Here is a 12,773-nt window from a genome sequence, read left to right as displayed (position 1 = left end):
GCTTGAGTTCAGTGAGGCGAGACAGGACTGTGTCTCCTATTTGAGCTGTATGGAGGTAGACCTGAGAAGTATTGATTCCTGGAGTGACTTAACACTAATGGACATGCTAATGACCTCCATTTAGAAGTTCAGACATACAAAGCTTTGTCTGACCACAACTGTTCCTCAATGTACAGCACGCCTACATTATATCTTGGATCCTTTGGAGAAGAAAAAAGTTTTTCACCTGTATGTAATGAAATGCACCTAAACGTTTAAATGACTATTTTGATGCTATTGGTTCGGCAGCTCATTGCTGCTTTCTTTTAGTAGTTTTATTGAAGAAGAATTAGTCAAGGTTTGGCCGCTAGGGGGCAGAGAAACAAGCAGACACAAGTACAGTCAGCACCTCATTACAGGCTCAATGACAGGTTATTTATATATGCAGCAAACATGGAGGAACGTTAGCACCTGATGAATCTCTCGTATTCTGAGAAAAATGTTTTTAACTGTGAGATGCTCAATTATGTCCAGCAACCTCTTTGTCTGTCTGTCTTTTGGTGTTGGTCAGGTAGTGCACAGTGGGTTTACCAGAGTGTTCTGTGCTCCGGATGATTAGACCAGCTGAGACTCAGCACACAGTTATAATACAGTCATTTGATTTATTGTTATTTTGGAAAAAAAAAGATGGTTAGGTCTGTAACTAATTGTTATTTTCATTATCGATCGTTCAGTCTAATAAATCAGAGCCGGAGGAGATGTATTTTAATGTTTTGTTTTGCCGAATAACGGTCTGAATCCAAAATATATACATTTTCAATGAGATAGAATTTAGAGAAGCAGCAAATCGTTTCAGATCTAATGCAAGTTTAAGCAAACATGGACAGAAATAGAAATACTTTAAAATATATATTGGTCTCCAGTTTTTCCTCAACAATAGAAATACAAACTAAACACATAGTTGAGAGCATGTCCGTTAAAGAGCTGATGAACATATTTACAACTTTCAGAATGTTCTGTATATTACACCCACTGAGTCGGGTGACAATAAGTGAGCTGTTCTCCACTAGATGGTGGCAATGCTTCACTTTAACACTTCATACACTTTCAAATGCCTCCCACTCACCTCCATAATGCATTTACTGAGCACAGCGAGTGCATCACTCACACACTACTGAACATGCTGGACAACTAGTTTTGATATTTATCAGTTTAGCCAGGTGTTGAAACATGGAGGAATGTTTATTGCCTTTGCTTCAAGTAGCCCTGGGCAATATATCGATATTATGTCAATATCGTGTTATGAGACTAGATGGAGTCTTAGATTTTCAATATCGTAATATGGCATAGATCGTAAGTGTCTTTTTCCAGGTTTATGTCCATAAACCTGGAAAAAAAGGTTGTTGATAAGGTTGTTTTATCAAAACAGTCTTATTGTGAAAGCATCAATAGTCCCTATATCATCATGGCAATGTAGATATTGAGGTATTTGGTCAAAGATATCGTGATTTAAATTCCTCCACATCTCCCAGCCCTACTTTAAAGCATCATTCTCATACATTTTATTTTTGTGTCTGTATCTTTCATACTCTAACACACACACACACACACACACATACACACACACAAACCTTTTGGTGCGGACATAAATCTTCACTGAGCCACTCTAAACTGTAAACAATTTTTTCTTAGTCTCAGCAGCACGGCAGCATGTGTGTCAGACTGTGACGTTTTTCTTCAGGCGATCCCCGACTCCAGAGCTAAATTTAGCAACAGACTTGTGTCCACAGCTGCCACTGGATACAGCTGAACGGGATGCAGCCTAACCTGTTAATCCACTACTCTACCTCAAGCCCACTGCCTCGGAGTCTTGCTACAATGATGAAAGCCGCTGTATCGTGTGTTTTGTGCTTCATCTTTGTCACGATGTTTAGGTATTAGATAAAGATTTGGTGACCTCTCCGGTTCCTCTTTGAGCTATCTGTGTCTGGCCGAGTCTGACAGCCTGTCAAAGTGTTCTAGTCAGAAATGTTGCGTGGGCACAAGAGGTGGGAGTGCCAGGGATTACACAATTCTATTTCGTCTTGGTGTTTGTTGTATTTCAATTTAAGTCTCTTTATACATGGCAGCTCAACAAGATGTCTTCATGATCACAGTTTAAGGGTTAGTACATTGTGTTTATATTCCACGTGTATAGTTTTAACTTGAATAATGCATCAAGAGGATTGTAACTTTAAATAATGATAAAGGTCATTGTCATCATTGGTTATTTACGAAGTTGTAACATCTGATTCATAAGGCTTTATATGTGGTTTGTATAACATCATAGTTTTAAGAAGCACAGCCATGGACGTCACAGAGGGCGTAGCTTTGCCACACAAGTAGTCGCTGTTGTTCAAATAGATGGTAAGAGCACCTTTTATAGCACCTTCAGCACACTACTGAACGTAGATGTGTTGTTTTCAATAAAGCCTGCCATGTCAACATCTATGTTAACATTGCCTTGGCTACTAGTTATAGTTAAAAGTGTGGGTGCAAGATTAGTGACAGACAAGGGGCATTATGGCGGGAAATTTAAAATTTAATTAACGCCTGAAAGTGTCATTTCCTGCAATATAGAGCCTTTAATCAAGACCAATAAAGCTGCTCTTTCACTATAAAGCACAGTTTATATTGCACAATATGTTAGTGTGTGTCACAGGATTTTGTGTGACTTGGAGCAGTCGTGCAGCGGGCCCCGCCCCTCTTTGCAGTGAGACGGCGTGCACTAGGTCTACGGGATGTAAAAAAAAAAAAAAAAAAAGTGTGGATACAACAAAAATAAACACATATTTGCTCCCCCAAGTCTCCACATGTACTTTCATGCCTGTCCGCATTAACCGTGTGTTTTTCTCCATGTCTGAAGGAGTGTGTGTCTCTGTGAGTGTGTGTGTCACTGGAGGCTGCAGGGAGGCTGCTCTGTACTTTATGAATACCCAGTAGTGACGGGCGGTAGGAGGCGTCCCTCACCCCTTTAGACACTCGGGCTCTAGAGTTGTGCTGTTGTCGCTTTGGAAGTTTCGTACTAAACAACGTTCAGTACACATTTCCTAAACTGTTGAGAACCATCCCTGAATAAAATGTGATGTTGTGTTTGTTTTCCTCGGGCGATGTCTATTGCTTTCGTTCTCTCTTGAACGTCTCATTTGAATTCAACAAATTGAATTTGTTGGGAATCCTGCCATGATTTATTTTTGTATGTCTCTTATGACATTTCCATTGCAAATTACAATACAGTCTTTAGGCAACAGAAATTGTGATGGATATACGTAAGTCAATGCGGTAAGAGTCGTTTCTTAAAAGGTCAAGTCTGAGGCAAAGAGGGAAAGTCCACCGAAGCTTTTAGATTATTTCTGTGATTTTTTTGGTCACTCTGGCAAATTTAATGCACAGGGACATTTTATATGTCACGGTTGACTGATTCATCAGAAAGTCAGCAAAACCAGGTCCTGAGTTCGGGTTGCAGGTATATATTTTGACTGAATTTCTCTTTGATGGAACCTACTTCATATTTCCTTTCATTGCTTTGTTGTGTATTTGACAGGAAACTCTCTCTCTCTTCCCCCCACATTGCTCATGGCACCTTAGTTTTGCTCTGTGTATTCTCCTGTGGTCCCCATTTAGTGTTATCATTGAGAATACACTATATCCACTCAGGCTGAAACCACTTCTTCAAAAGTTTTGACCTACTGTATTATTGTACAAACATACTTACACTTTTCTTCTGTAGTTATCTGTCTCTCAATGTCCTTCTTGGGTTCTGCTGGTACTGCCTAGCATTTGTGTGTATTGTGAACTACTCTGCCTGGTGTTTCCTTTCAGAAAGCTCCTTTTGTCTTTTCCTTGTAAGGCGTGATAGTGTTGGTGTAGGCCGAGACCTCAGGCAGGACCACCAGACAAAAGGTTTGAGCTGGTCTGACCTCTCAACATGTCAAGGATATACAAACAGCAGTCTGACCACATTATAGACCCGCTGCCTTGTTTCTATATTTATACTGCTGGAGGCCATTCAGGGTGACGGCATCAGTAGCTGAGAAATAAATAGGAGCCATCTGTTTCATAAGCATAACTTGTGTGACAGGACCATCAAACGGCATCAGCTAGAAAGCGATGGGTCACACACTGTAATAGATCTGTGTTGGCCGTCACAGCTGTGAACGGTCAAGGGCATCACAATACCTGCAGGTTCTCATAAAAGTGTTCTTTCTTGCAGAATGCAAATATTCACTTTATCACGTTAGCATTATTAAACAGAACAAATACAGACAAACCAGTTATTTTATGACAATTGAGAGTATCTCAAATATGAATGAATACACGTTGATATTTAGAATAGCTGACTTCATTCTACTTCTGGCTGATTGGAGATGCTCAGTGTTGTCTGTCAATGTGATCCGGAATACCTGTTTAAATAACACAACCAGCTACATCCTCCACTAGATGTTTCTATCATATAAATGATGCTTCTTCTTTTATGAAACAATGTCTTGCCAATTTAAGTCAATCATTTGAATTATCTACTAAAGTTAGCAGTTGTTGACAGTTGGTGTTATTTAAATATGATTAAATGGCAAATTTCTGAAGTCTGACATCTATTTTTTTATTTTTTTTTTTATTTTTTTTTTTTTCCCATCAGCACCTTTTTTGGTCTGTATGACAATGGCAAACAACATGAAATATAATGATTGAAAGGCTAAACTATATTTTGGCACCTAAAATGTCCCAAAAGTTGTACTAATGGGTGTATATTGACTGCTATTTGATGGATGGCTACATCTGGCTCTGAAGAGGGTTCATTGAGATAGTTGGTAAGAAAAGGTGAGGTATCCTCTCCTCCACCGACATGATCAGTGCCTCTGGCTTCTCGTTGCTAAAATTCTACGCCTGTCCATCATGGCGAGCTAGCTAGCCAGTGAGTGTCGTGGATGTTGCGGTACAAAGATACAGGCATGACATGATGGTACAAGTGCCCATTTAAAGATGGGTTAGGGTATTTTTCTGTAATGAGGACCCCAGGTCCCTTCATCAGGAGTTGAACTCAAATTTCTCCAAACGATCTGGACTTAGGATGCCAAGAGGACAAGCAGCCGCATCTTCCCGCTGAAATGCGTGCAATATAAAGCATTTCTGCCGAGCAACGCTCCTCTGTGTGAACCTTTGGTATGACAAATGCACACAGGCAGGCTGGAGGATCTTCCGATGAACAGGACAGATCACTGTGCTTCCTCCAGATTAGTGAGCACGCTCCCTCGGACTGTGTGACTCAGCCCCGTTTGGTTTAAGCACATCTGAATTCCCTACATTGCCGTGGGCTCCCTGCTGTTTTGTAGTGGTCAACATATTTTCTGTGTTTTTACTCTGTTGCATACTGTATCAGAAATATGTTGTCTTTCTTGGATCAATATCTGGCTATAGCAACTCATTGAAAATACAACAATTTACAAATATGTTGTCCTTATTCTCCCCATATTTTTAATGACATATAATCTCTGAGAACAGCTAAAGCCAAAAGTCATCGTAATGACTTTATTATGATGACAGGGGTTCCCTCTCTTCTGTTGTTTTGTATGATCGTGTCGGCTCTCTCGCTCCGTTAGATCTGTCAATGGGAACACCTGAAACGACAACTCCTTCTGAGCCCTGCTGTCTGCGGGGAATCTGTCATGTTCACTGGAGAATTAAAAATTGCTGCACACAGCTGTGACCGGCTTCTCTCTGCACTGTTCTCTAAGGAAATCCCAGAAAAACTAAGATATTTAGCTTCAACAAAATGAAAAGTACAGAAAAATTACACAAAAGATTGATACTAAGATAACCTAATATAGAATACTATTCTCATATATTTTTCTGCATCAGTTAATTACATTGTCATTGCAGCGATGAAAGGGTCAACCATTAGCAATGTTCTGACCCAGCCTCAGGAGGCTTTAAGCTGCTAGAAAAGCATGACAGCATCTGTCAATCACCACTGTCAATTTGTCTGACCGCACATCACTTTCCATTACCTCTCTTAAGCCCTTTCTCACACACACACACACACACTACTCTGCTTCACCACTCCTATCTCAGGGATGCTATCCTGTACACTTTGTTACTCAAACCCTCACTAATGTTGTTGAATTAAACCCTGAGTAAGTGGAACTTTAACCTCCATTAGACAGCTGGCCAACACTTACACATACAACTGTGGTCATCCTCAGCTTGGTGAACGGTGCTCTAACAATCACTGCCTGATGTCACAAACTGCATTTTCCTGGCCTGGTGCCTGTGGACACGCTTTCTTAAGTTAACGTTATGAGATGTACAGAGAAGAAGGCACAGCTAGAAGGAGATGAAGCCGTTGAGAATAGGTTATTCTGTTTAGCTTGAAGGAGTCTTTACCTTGAGATGTAATTTCCCTTTTTAATTGTAGAGGATCTCTGCAGTAATACAGAAAGCCAGTGCTTGCCCAACTAGCTGGGACAGTTCAGGCCTAGCGCCCTGCAGCAACTCTGGATGCCAGTTCATGTGCCAATCTCAAATCGCTGGAGGTACCCAGACTGCCCCTGAGACCAAATTAGTGAACGACCGCATGAGACACTCGCGAATATCAAATTTGGGAGTCCTTTTCCCCTTTCAGTGGCTAAGGGCGTTCTTTGTGTATTGTCTAGTCTCACTGTGTAGAATTGATTCAGCGAGCAAATGACTATTTTTAGAGCTAATGCTGCGGTGAAGGATCTCTACTCATGACGGTGGACCACTGTACCTCCGTGGTCCGTTTCTAATTTTCTGTCGATGAAAACACAGCAGTAGTCTTTCCCTCTCTGGCACTGATGTTGCTCAGCTGCAGTATGTGGGCTGTAAGCTGAGAGAAGTCAGCTGTCCAAGCAAAACCTCCCGTACAGCCGGGGCGGACTACCGGCGCTTCATTATGCTATGATCTCCAATCCTTCCTCTCGATCAGGGCTGAAAGGATTATCAGAACAAAACCAATCATTTTAAGTGTGCGTGTTTCTGCAGCTTTCCTTTCTTGTATTCTTTTGTTTTCCTTCTCCGGCCTCACTAAAAAAAAGCTGTTGTTGGTGAATTTTACTCTGCTGTAGTCATGATCGCATAAACGCACACGTTAAGCTGTATTCTCTCCTCTTCCTCCCCCGCACACTGAATGAAGCACTGGGCCAGGCCCTATCAGTGCCCTGCATTCACACACACTCATTGAGTGTCTGAGAGGGGTTTTAGCAGCTCACTAGATTTTGGGATAACCACTAAATCGGGCACTTAATCAAGGCAAGGAGACGAAGGCCACGACTCGAGGGAGGACATTGTGATAATATGTGGAGTGGGAGGAGATGGATTTCTTTTCTTTACGCTGAGATTTGCACAGCAGGGCTGTCTAACAACCAGCTGAGTCCAGCGCTAACAATGGTAACTGATGGGATTTGTTTCTCAGGTATTGTTCAATTGCGTCCCTTTGCATTGATGCATAAATTACTTTTTATCGTAAAAGAACAGTCGTGCATTGGGCTGAGTGCCCTTACTTTGCGCACCATGAACACAATGTCGCTAATTAACAATTTAACAGCGGCACTTTAAGGCATTATGTAAAGATCAGACTTTCTTATATTTAGTTCAGCATCCTTTATGACTGGTTTATCTTGAATAGAGGTTCATTCCAAGTTTGCTTCTGCAGACTCTGATGAATGAACACAAAGCAGCTAATAGTTCAGGCCAGCAATTGCTCAATACTGGCATTAAGAAAAGAATCCTAATTAAAGTGTGCATGAAAAGGCTGAATGAGATGATAAACGTGAAAGCATTTGTTCGGATTGACTTTGACTCTGAGATCACCAGCAGGCCAGGAGGCGATTTGTCCTCTGCAGTGCAGGCCGATGTGTCACGCAACTTCAGTAATTAAATGAACACAGAGGTAGTTTATGGAGCTTGAATGTCACGCAGATGAAAGACCTCCCCTTCAGCAATGGCATGACTGCACTGTATGAGTGTTGATAAGTGGGCACATGTGGAACAAGGTCGCAGGTTTCTAACAAAGGAGATATAAAATGTTTCACCAATCACCTCTTGACTTGACAGCAGTAGGTGGAGACCATTAAAATGTCTGTCAGGCATGCTCACAGCAACACCTGCGAAAAAGTGTCAGTCATCTTTGATGGTCGCCTCTTCTCTTTATCTGGTCTTTTTGTTTTCCAGATATAGTAAAAGCAAATAAAACGCATGCTGTCAATCTAAAGAGAGTTGGCAGATGTGCCTGTTGTGAATTATTAAATCATAGTAAGTGTGACAGGCATGGTGTATTGGATTGAGCATATTTGTAGCTCATTCTGTTGGCATATTTTTGCAGCGGTTTTATAGCTCCTGGTAATTGCAAGGCGTCGGTGCATCATGTCATTTTTATTGAAGATATTTTACAGTAAAGATTATAAATACAAACCGATGCAATATGGTTTGCATCTGGTGATGAGTAAGCTGGACAAAATGGCAGAAGGAGCAATAAGTGAAAAATGTTTGTTCCATTGATTCATTTAGGTGACGGATCACTAGTCTGACGGATGATGCACGCTTGTATTGATCACGATACAGGCACTTTCAGATGCAGATAAATCAAGGTGCAAACAAAGGATTCATATGGTTTAGTAAAGACAATAAATCAGTGGTCACATGGTTTCAGTAGCCATGAAAAGCTGTGGCAGGGTATTAAAGGCTAAACAATATACTGTAGGATAAAGATTGTGAATGAGTATATTCTATTTCACCCTATTGCTTGAATATTGTAAGGCATGCCGATGTTGTGCAAGTGTTCCCGTATCTAGCTGGGGCCGGATTTTTGTCGAGCTCATTTTGTGGGTTTACGTGAATCTGTGCAGCCGGCGCTCCTGTCCCTAGCCACGCCCACTTCTCAGCACCTTCCCCCATGTCACGACTCCTGGGGGCCCTGGAGCACAGCCGAGTGGATAGCGGCATCACGTTTTCCGCACCACTGGCAGTGAGTGCATGCACCGTACCCTGTGGACGCCATGTCAGACCGCTCTTATGCTCAACTGCTTTGTCGAAATCAGTAGAGAGCGAATGGCATCGGCCTCAAACGTGTTCCCCATCTATCTTGCCCATGTGCTGCCTCGGCCGCCACTGTAGAGATTGCTATGCAGTCGCATTCATGCTGGCTCAGGGGCTTCCTTTTCAATCTCTCGCACACTTTGTTATAGGAAGGAGCATTCACAAGGCATTTTTGAGGCTGGCTTGTCTGCTCTCTTCACACAGTGTGAAATTTAAATCAGATTTTAGTGCGAATTAAACCACTTCTCCCCTCAGGGCTCTATTTAAGTCTCGGAGACCTAAGGTCATAGCTCCAAGAATAAAGCTGTCAGTTAGCAACCGCCTGTTTGCTAGATTCCCGTGATGGAGGTTGCTTCCTCCACTGCTTCACAATACATGTCTGCTCCTGATGGCATCTCGTTTAATTAGCTCCTAGCACACTAGCTGGTCCACTCAGATAAGCTTCACTATTATATTACTGGGAGCGTGTGTCTAATCTACTATCTCTTCAATCTGCATCCACTGTTGCATTTACTCCAATTACTGCGGTGTTTACTTTCAACCTCCAACCTATATCATTTTGTTACCACTCATCTCGTCTAAGAATGCTCTCATTGTTCATTAGGTGAGGATCAAATAACCATTAATAACAGATGTTATACGGGAATGTATTCAGGCGTTTTATCCTGCAACATTCATTATTTTCTAAGTTGAAGAATGTAGATTTAAACGTTTTTTGAATCACAATAAATTAAGCAGTGAAGACGAACACAAGCGTGCAAGTTCAGTCTCAGACAGCCCGGCCTTCAACATGTAATAACACAGATAAAGTTGCATAATGAATATTTCATGGGCAGATGAACACACCCACGTGAGAGCCCCCTTTTCTGGAGCCATAGGCTATTGCAAAGTCCTGACCAGTGAGTATTCAGCTTCACCCTTTTTTCTTCTGACAGAATAAACTAGATTGGCACTGCAGGGCATCAGGCGGACAAAGAAGAGGGGGAAAAAAATGCACTACCTTTTTCTTAAGAATGCTGCTGTAAACACAGCAGATTTCAATGCCTTGCTCTCTCACGCTGCTGTGGCTCTCTGAATATTCCTCCTCATAGCTTCTCTTCATATCCCTCCCACCACATTCCCTCCCTCTCTCTCTCTCTCTCTCTCTCTCTCTCTCTCCTCCCATCTCTTGCCTGCGTGCACCGTGCAGCTTTACGCTGAGCACTAGGCATACAGATGTAAGTTTCAGCAGGGCAACGGCCAGCGCTGGCAAGTGAATATGAGGTTGCCCTTTTGCTAACATGCAGTAGTATTCAGTAGAGTATCCAGCAGTCAAGGCGGACTCAGAAGGCGAGATGAAAACCTCCTGGAACTGTGTGTTCGTGTTTTATTCTCTCCATCCCTTTGTGTGGATCTATGCGTTTCTACTCTTAAAGCTTGGCAGCGAGAGGTGTTATCTCGAGCACTGAGCTCAGCTTTAAAAGGAAATTGCAAGACTCTAAATCTGCCTGTAAGCCTCTGATGAGCCTCTGATTAACAGATAAAGCGAGAGGAGGACACCCGGAGGAATCGAGGAAAAACTTGCAGAGGGAAATTTACACAAGTTCTGATTTTGATTTTTGGGACTGTTTTTAAAAAAGATTTAAATCTTTGTCCTTGACCTGCGTTTTATGTATCTGAAGTCTGCAGTGATTGCATATTTGATTCTCACACCAGCTGAGACGGAGATGCTGTATCGTTGTGCTTGGATTTGGACTTCCTTTGAGAGGATTTTGTTTTCACCTGATCAGCGGTCCTTCACTGTTTGAATCCACTCTGATCTGCCCCCCCACCCTCCTGCCCTCTTTTCTTCTACTGAACATTGTGAGCTTAGTCACTTAAGCGACTGGGCAGTGATTTCTAACGGAGGCACGGCGCGTGACGCTTGATTCGGAGTAGTTGGCACTGATCTTTCTCACGCTCTTCAGGGTCCTCAAACGTTACAGCTCTGGGAGTTTGTCCTACCTGACTTAACAAGCAGAGAGTTTAATTAGACTTTCTTCTATTGGGACGGCCGGCCACAAGCCAGGATGCAGGTGTCACTAGTGTGCACGGACCACCGTGGGGGGGTGAGCCGCACCACGGAAGACCGGCTAAACCGTCAGAACGCCAACAGCCCCAACACAGGCACCCGCAGCAAGTTCAGAGCGGTGGCGATGGTGGCTCGCAGTCTTGGACAACTCTCTGTTCAGAGTGTGCCTTCCTCCAGCGAGCAAAGCATAAGGACTGGCATGAAGTATAGGTAGGGCATGTCTGAACTCTTGACAGGTTGCTGTCAATTTAGCCATAAAACCTTGAGACTTATCTAAAATGCTCCGCCTGCTAAAGTAGATTTTAAATCATCAAATTCTTCTTTGCTCAGGCTACAATTCATCACAGGGAGGACTGCCCATTTCTCCAATTTGCTATTGTAAACCAGTTGTTCTTCCTTTCGCCTTCCTGTCAGAACTGCCAAACCCCACCTGTTAAATATTGATGACCGTTATTATGACAGTAACTAATAAATGAACCTGCCCGCTTGCTCCTCAAAAACAATGTCGGATGGAAAAGATTTGCTATTTATATTTTTTTATCTGATCTTTGTTCTTAAGCGATACAACTCGTTGGCATGTATGCAATTTAGCTTTTGGCCATTGATGTCTAATCTGCTCTCGCAAGCAGTGACAAACAAGCAGTGTAAACAAAGTACAGGAAGCTGCATTCGTTACGCTTTAAAGGGGAAACTGATTAGTATTTTCCCAGATTAGTCTCTTAAGTGCAAGGCTACTATTATCATAAAAGCCTTACACTGATAATCCCTTTGTTTTGAAATTATTATAGTGTGGGTTAATATGGATTATCATCACTGCAGATCCTTTTGTTGAATTTATAGCAGAAGTATTAATCACTAATCATGAATCACTTATTTTTTCAATTATTGGCTCAAAAGCTACATTGAGTCAGTTGTTACTATTGAAGTAACCCTTGCTGTCATATTAAAGAGTGTCCCTGACTTGCTGTGAAAACAAACACTTTGCCTCATGATAGCTTTTGCTCACAAGGTGTGTGTTGAAATGATGCTGCAGTGAATATTTATCGCACCCCTTTAATCACTTGATTACTAATTACTGCTCTGTTGTAGTATTTACACTTCTGTAGCATTCACTCTGACAAAAGGTTTGATATTTGATTGAATGAAAATGATTGAGCCTCTTTGTGTGTAGAAACCCAAAGGGACATAGAGACTAATGGCTGTTTCTACCATACCCCATATATTTAATATTTAGGCAAAGTTATACACACAGAAAAACATTTATGACAAAATGCAAATGTCTTTTGTTTGTGTGGTGAATTACTTCAATTTGTGCACAATGACTGAAAAAACTGTCACAAACAATGGACCCCATGTAACAAATCCCACTTTAACCCCTGAATATACTTATTTCCAGTATGTTTCCATTCATACTCGGAAGCTTATGAGCTGTTTCTTGTTTTTAACCATTTTATTGCATAAATGTTCTACAGGAGCATTTTTGCTGTATATTTGTACTCTTTATAGGATTGTCATTCAAGTGGTAGATGACTTGATTTCTGATAGAACTATTAATATTGAAATCAAATGATTATCTTTTGAAATTGTGTTTTTCAAGTCCCAAAACCCCCAAAAATAAAAAACTGAAAGGTGATGTTGTGCCTTTAAAGCAGAA

The 12,773-nt window shown here is 41.7% G+C and overlaps 1 protein-coding gene across 7 annotated transcripts in view; it reads left to right on the top strand.

The window, feature by feature from the left end:
• The window catches only part of kcnab2a (potassium voltage-gated channel subfamily A regulatory beta subunit 2a), a 69,420-nt gene that overhangs the window by 31,066 nt on the left and 25,581 nt on the right, over positions 1-12,773 (top strand). The window contains exon 1 of one of the 7 annotated variants that reach the window (XM_031845719.1): positions 929-11,329. The exons of the other annotated variants lie outside the window; for them this stretch is intronic. Coding sequence (XP_031701579.1) covers positions 11,118-11,329 — 212 coding nt within the window. The 5' untranslated portion in view covers positions 929-11,117. Of the gene's footprint in view, positions 1-928; positions 11,330-12,773 lie in introns of those variants that run through there. 7 annotated transcript variants of the gene reach the window in all.

This window comes from Anarrhichthys ocellatus, unplaced genomic scaffold (genome assembly GCF_004355925.1).
Source record: "Anarrhichthys ocellatus isolate YVR2014 unplaced genomic scaffold, GSC_Weel_1.0 scaffold1, whole genome shotgun sequence".
Lineage (NCBI taxonomy): Eukaryota > Metazoa > Chordata > Actinopteri > Perciformes > Anarhichadidae > Anarrhichthys > Anarrhichthys ocellatus.
The sequence above is the reverse complement of the archived record's forward strand: the minus strand, read 5'-3'. Positions and strand labels throughout refer to the sequence as shown.